Source organism: Cornus florida, unplaced genomic scaffold (assembly GCF_030987335.1).
Source record: "Cornus florida cultivar Cherokee Brave unplaced genomic scaffold, ASM3098733v1 CherokeeBrave_3.0.0_Hap2_Chr11, whole genome shotgun sequence".
Lineage (NCBI taxonomy): Eukaryota > Viridiplantae > Streptophyta > Magnoliopsida > Cornales > Cornaceae > Cornus > Cornus florida.
Genome location: NW_026775581.1, coordinates 107,718,703 through 107,726,345, shown reverse-complemented (window position 1 = coordinate 107,726,345; position 7,643 = coordinate 107,718,703). Strand labels below are relative to the sequence as shown.

Below are 7,643 nucleotides of genomic sequence, written 5' to 3'. Positions count from 1 at the left end.
TTTCTTATTTTGTAATTTTGGATTTAATATTAAATGTTATATAATACTATGGATAATACTTTTACAAGGTCAACATACTCATATTGCATCAGTATCGAATAGAATACCGACATTTCTTGGATATTTACGAATACGTGTCTAATATTTCTCAAATGTATTACTGATTTAAAAATATATTTTTTAATGAATAAATTGCAATAACACCTCATATTTGGATTAAAAACAACCATTTACAACTTTGACAAAACACTCCCCAAAATTTTTGGTGGACAAGAAAACCTCCAAAATTTTCAAATTGAACAATTACACCCAATCATCTTTAAAACAATACGAAAGGTTGAAGTTGTCCCTTAATAAAATATTATATTTTGGACCAAAATATCAACTCAAGTAAATAACCAAAATACCCTCAATTCAATATGCCTTTTAATCTCCTCCATTACCTCCGTATCTCTCTCCACCCGCCACCGCCACCACCAAGTGACAAAACTAAAATTAAAAATTTTAATATATATAATCAATTTGTATATTATATACATATATTCATAAACATATATATATATATATATAGAAAGATAATTGGGGAAGAGCAGGGCGATGGGTGGTTACCAATAGTCCCATAAGACTGCTGGCATTTCAAAAGATTAATCAAGTTTGTTACCAACTGGTGATATAATGAGCCAGTTCGTGACAAAAGTTTCTCTCTTTTTTTTCTTTGTATATTTATTTTTTGTAAATATCATAAAATTAAATGTTAATAGATCAACATTATACGTATTGTCTCATAAAAACTAGTATTAAAAAATTAAAACTAAAAAATAATAAAATAATAAAAGAACAAGAAAGTGACGCCGAGCTTTCATTAGTTTTAATCTTTTTATTATGGATAGTACTTGGGTCCAGTTCATCCTCCCAGCTCATGTGGTTTAATACAATTTGAACATATGTTTAAAATTTTAATTTTTTTAAAAATAGCCATTACCCATACTTATTCAATTAAACCCTATATATATATATATACAATTTTTTTTTGTCTTTCCAAAACAATCACTATTGTTACCATACCCAACCTCCATATGAAATTGAAAAATTACTAAATTCATGTACCTAATAAAATACACCTATTCATATATGTGAGAAAATCTCATATTCATATAAATTATTATATTACTGGAACGAATATGATATTAAAATATTATATGAAAATTTGATGTTAACTTGTATGAATAGAGTTTTTCTAGTAAGTCTATGTTTTGTCAATGTTAGATCTATGTTTTCCATCTTTGGTAATTAATCTTTTTTCCCTCTCTCCCAGGGGTGGCTCGAGCCTTACGCGACCGCCTAAAGCCTCAACCCCTCAAAATATTATAGTTCTCTTATATAATTAAGTTATATTGTAATTGTTTCTTAACATTGTTAAACACTAATTCTAAAGAGCTTTTTAATTAAACTTTAACCAAGTTTATCTCTTAAAATAACTCATTTTTTCTCTCTCCTCTACAAACATTTTTTTACACGAGCACACACTCTCTCTCTCTCTCTCTCTATATATATATATATATATATATATATATATATATATATATATTTTGGTAAGTTGCACCACAGTAAATATTAAAGATGTTAACCATTGGATGGGAAAGTGAATAAACTTTCCATATTCTCTTTTTCTAGTTTTTATTTTTTATTTTTTTTCTTATTCCTCCCGTTCATTCTCTTCTCTCTCAACAAACTCAAAAGTTACGAGTCATCTCCCTCCTCAGTTCTCTCTCATTACAACTTTACAATTTTCTTTCTTCTCGAATCAATATTCACTAGTCTCAATTTGAATGCATTTTTCTTGTATTGAAGAATTTACAGTAGCATTGAATTGGGGCTTTCTAAATCAGGTTATATTGTTCTTTTTCTTTAATTAAATTTTAGTTTTATTAACTTTTGTTATTTTAAATTTGCATATATCTATATTTTTCATATATTTGTTTGTGACTTAAAAGGGAGCTAATTATAAATTTTTTACAATGAATAATCAAAACCTAGCAAAAAGTTGATAAAATCATATCTATGATCAACTGTGTCTCAAGAAAGCTTAAATGAATTGGTTATATTGTCTATTGAAAAATATATTTTAACTACACTTGAATATAAGAATTTAATTAGTAATTTTGTATCTCAAAAAGCAAGAAGGATGATTTTTAATTATTATTATTTAATACTGAATATATTATATATTATGATATGAAAAGACCACTTTTTATTTTTTTGCCTAAGGCCCTAGTTACATCAAGCCGCCCCTTACTCTTTCTCTCATGGGTGGAAAATATGAAAAGAACGATTAGAATTTTGTGAATATCGCAAATTATGATTGGTACAGTTTTATGTCACTTATGAGTCTTGGTTGGTTTGTAACTTTGTATGCAGATGGAGGTTGGATATGGAAATTTGCATGGAGAGAGAGAAGAGAGACCCTAAGGCTTCGTTTGGATACACAAGAAAGAAAAGAAAAGAAAGGATTATGAGAGAAAAGAAAAGAAAAGAAAGTGTAGCTATAATTTAATTTATATTCATGTTTGGATAGATAGGAGAGAATTAAAAGAAAGGAATTGACAATATTGTTGTTTGGATAACACAAAAGAGAGAAAAGAAGGGAAAGGATAATAATGAAATTACCATCTTACCCTTTTTGGTAAGGTTAGTAGGGCAAAATCATTTCAGCCTCCCTAATCGCCTTCTTCTCTCTATTCTCATTCTCACAGATCTTCTCTCTCTCCAACTACAAACTACAAAATCTACTGGAATCAAAAGATCAAAACCCATATCGGCATATCATTTTAGATTGTTCCAAAAATCAAAACCCATATTTTTCAAGCTTGCCCCCCTCTCTCTGCAACTGCTAAATTGTATGTATGGGTTTTATTTTAATTTTTTTTTCTAAAATCAACTAATCAAGGTCTGTAATTCTTGTTTTGCAACTATCTCTCTCTCTGTGCAACTGCAAACTATATATATATATTTCAGCCTCCCCAATAGCCTCCATCTCGTTCTCAGCCTCCCTTTCTCTCTGCAACTGTAAAAATCAAAACTCATATCTGCATATCATTTCAGATTGTTAAAAAAATTCAAAACCCATATCTATCAGTTTCCATCACCCGCTGTTCCAGTTCGGTCGCTGTTCGCAAAGCTTCAGCTGGTTGTCTCTCAACTCTCTTGCCCCTTCTGTAATTTGCTCCATTTCTCTCCAAATCCCTCCAATTCTTGTCAATTTTGGAGGGATTTCAAATGAGGAATTTAAAAGGATAACTATCTCTCCAAATCCCTCCTAATCCTTTCTTTTCTCTCTTATTCTTCTTAGCCAAACACCCTAATCACTATCCTTCCCTTCTTTTCTCTCCAAATCTTTCTAAATTCCTCGATCCAAACGAAGCCTAAAAGAGGGATTCTAATAAATTTTAAATTGAAAAAAAAAAAAAAAAAAAAAAAAAAAAAAAAAGATTTCGGTTTAACTCATAAGAAATTGGATACCGACCATTATTAGAAAATTTAAAAACTTGGATACGTGTCTAAATTGTATTGGGTCATATATGGCTGAAGAATGAACTTCATCCTCCTAAGGGAGGACCCAAGTATTGTCCATTATTAAATATTAGGAGACCGTTGTATAGATTGGTCAAATAATGATGGGGCTGTCAAGTGGAGTTGATCATTTTGGTTAATTAATAAGAGGTTATAAAGATCATTTAATGATTTACATGAGTCTCATAAGTCAAATGGCAATTAAGTATGTACTTTTATCATAATTGTGGTATCTTTGTTCAGTTTACCAAACTTGGGATGTCATTGTTCAAAAAGTGCCAAAGTTGTAGATGGTTGTCTTTAACCCAAATTTGGGAGGGTGTCAGTGCAATTTACCCATTTTTAACATGTATTAGATACTTCTCACATATTTTGACCACCTATCCGATACTTCTCCGATGCTTTGATCACATATCTCATATTTTTCAGATATTTCAAAAACACGCTTTAAACAAGTTTTGAACTTAACGGTAACTTTTCCAATAATAATATTATATTCTAATTGTTAAGAAAAACTCCAAATATATGACTAGATACTTGTTTTATATTTTTGTGAAACGAATTCCTATGTTATATTAATAATTGCATTTAGATTCTAAAATATTTGTATTAAAAAAATGATCCAAAGTTAATTTTTTTTATATATAAAAATATAAATATTTTTTATTTTTTATTATCGTATTGTATCTATTCATGTATGTTTATTTGAGATTTATATTTTTATATTATATTATAATCGTACCCGTGTTGTATTTATATTCTTGTTTGTGCTTCATAAAGTATATATCTCCTGCTCCTTTCATATGAGAGGTTAAAGATTCAAGCCAACATTGACACACCATGAGTATGAATAGCGTTTTCAAGGAGAAACCAACAAAAGGAATCCGTAGCTTCTACCATCTAACTAGCACTGCACATTAGGCTGGATTGAAAAGGACTAGGGGATGGATTTGTATTATTATTATTATTAATTTTATTTTTGTTGTTATCGTTGTCATAGTGGTCATAGTGGTCGTTGTCCTGGAAGAATCATGGTGGAGAGATCTAACGATTTATCAAATTTAATTTTTTTATTTTTATTATTATTTTTTTTTGTGTGTCTTTTTGTAAGATTTTGTAAATATATGGAGGAAGAGATTTAAAATAAATGTTAAGATTCATGATGGATGGTTGAATTCCAATATAGAAGTGGACACATAAACTCAAAGTTCAATTAGGTTATGCATATGCCACCTCATGATGATTGATGACTATCATGATCGACTTGCAACTCAACAAAGATATACATCTCTTGCTGGTCAGATCTTACGATACATATAAACAATCTTAAACTCTTAAATCAATACAATTAATTAATTTCATCATTCCAATTATCAGAATGTATAACAATTCGATCACACTTTTAACCACCAACTTTTTGAGTTCACGACTACATATATAGTAAACCTTAAATATACGCAATCTCACACACAAATTATTGGTATCATTTAAATTCAAATGTTTTTTTTTACATTTTGTAAGAATCAAACTCAAAACATCTGAATTTATGATTTACTTCTTCAAACCTTAACTTTATTGTTTTTTATTTAAAAGAAATGACAAGAGAGACTACAAATGCATTTCCGTGCCACCGGAATGCATAAAAGGCTCCACCTTTTAATTGTGTCACATTTTATTTTTCCTTTATTTTATTTTTTACATTTTATTTATTTTAAAGGTATTCACTATTATGGTTTTTCCACCTCCAGCCATGTTACTTTATGGGTAAAGGTTAAAAATGGTTTGGAAGCCATGTATAGAAGCAAAAGGAAAGGTCTTTCATCAAATTTTATTTCTCGGCAGTGGATGATTATATAGCTTCAAATACAATAAATAACAATTTTATTTATTTATGAATTTATTTTTTAAGTTATAAATTACAAGTTTAAAAATGATTCATTAATTAAATCACGCAACGACAGTAATCCAGTGATGTCTTTTTTCTCTCTCAATGCAAGAGGAGAGGAAAAAAATTAAACATGCAGTATATATATATATATATATATATATATAACGTTAGCAATATTATTATCCATATAAATATGTAGGTACATAGTTTCATACTTAATTTATAATCTTTTTCAGCAATATATACCAACTCTTGATTTCATGAATATCTTAGAAGAGAAAGTATGATGAGGGTTGATTTTCTCCATAACTGAATTGCAACGACAATATATTTTTGGTGATCATTGTTTGAAGGATTTCAATAATGGATTAGGTATATAGAGGTAGTCAGGTACATATATATATATATATATAGGTTATGTTATACCAACTTTTATTTTTCTTTTAAGTGCAGTAGTACCACTGTCACTTTCTTGAGTCTATTAGAACTATGAACTATAACATAAATTATGATATGTATCGATCAATTCATTCCATAGCTAGCTAGCTCAATAACTTGTGTTGGTAGCTACCCCTAAAATATGATAATATTATCAAGGGCGAATTGCAAAAAACTCCCCTCGACTTTCACCTGTTTGTAAAAAACACCTCTTATGAATATGTTTATCAATTAACTCCCATTAACTATCATGAGGGGGTCATTTTAACTAACCTCTGTTAAAGTAATTGTTTGAGAAAAATTTTAGGACAAAATTATTCTTAGAATCAAAACAATACATTATTATTACTAAAGTACCCACCACTCACACACATTTTTTTTTTTTTTTTTAACTACATAAAAAGCCTCTAATTTTGAAATGAGGCCTTTGATTTTTTCTTAATTTCAAAATGTTCTTGCATGGAATATATATAATAATATGGTGGCATGATTTTTTGCAATTCCCCCTATTATCAATAATAGATATTAGATATATGTAGTATTTACCCTCTAGCTAGCTAAGCACATGCCACATGGTTGGAGAAAATTATTTAAGAACAAAATCATCAACTCTATTATATATATATATATATATATATGTTTGCATGTGAGCATATATTATTTATAATTAAGTAACGCAGAATGTGCATCAAACGCTAAAAAGGGCTATTTGTCAGCCAAATGGTTCGTACATCTAGATCGTCCTTGATGCATTTCTATTAAAAAAAATTAACAGTAAAAATTATTGAAGCACTTCATTGTAATGCTTGCTTAAATAAAAAATCTAAAGAATGCTACTATTACTCTTGTAATAAACACACAGTCACACAGACAATTAAGAAGAACCACACACACATATATATATTTGTGAGAAAATTAACTGTAAGTCATGTCATGTGACGTTGGAAGAAAATTAAGAGCAAAGGACACACTTGGATTTTTAATTACTGATTTCAATAAAACTGAAATCAAACTTATTCAACTATAATTCCTGTAGCTACATAGCTAATCTCAGTACTCTTCTCTCTCATCACCTCCATACATTTTCTTCACAAAAAAACAAAAAGAAGAAAAAGAAAAAGAAAAAAGAAAATCATTGAAAAAAAATAAAAAGAAGCGAAATATATGATTAATCAAGAAAGAATATTCATCTACACATTTGAGGATGGTGAGATGGTGTTAGCTCACAATTATCAGGTGAGTAACATCCAATCAGGTCCTTCTCTCCATTGAATCCAAACTGATCATGCAAGAAGAAGACATCTTTTTTCTCTTCAACCATCTTCAAGATCTTCTCGAAAAATGGGACTTCACATGGAATCTTGAGAACTCCTTCTTGTTGAAACCCAAACTCTTCTTCAGCTTCTCTCAATAGAATCCCAAATGCTTGGTGACCCAAATAGTCTGTTGGGATTATGAACCTCTTCAGCTCTTTTCCAACGCATACCGCGAGGAACCCTTTTGGGACGGCGTCGTTTGACATGGCTGACATGGAGCTGTGATCTGAGAATGAGAGTGTTTTCTTGAGAAACTTAATGCTTTTGCTGCCATTAGTATTACTGTTGGTGGTGGAAGTGGTGGTGGTGGTGGTGGTGGTGGTGCTCTTGTTGGTGTTCTTTGGTGCATTGGCAAGCTTCTTCCACTTCTTGAGGATCTGTTGAAGCCTAACTATCTCACTGATCTTGTTAGACTTTTTTGAATCCATGTG

General features: G+C 29.8%; 1 protein-coding gene across 1 annotated transcript; it reads right to left on the bottom strand.

Moving 5' to 3' along the window:
* Positions 1-6,849: 6,849 nt before the first annotated feature.
* LOC132284096 (auxin-responsive protein SAUR32-like) lies at positions 6,850-7,643 on the bottom strand. Its single transcript, XM_059786164.1, has one exon. It carries the CDS (start codon positions 7,638-7,640, stop codon positions 7,083-7,085), a length of 558 nt encoding a protein of 185 aa, XP_059642147.1. The 5' UTR covers positions 7,641-7,643; the 3' UTR covers positions 6,850-7,082.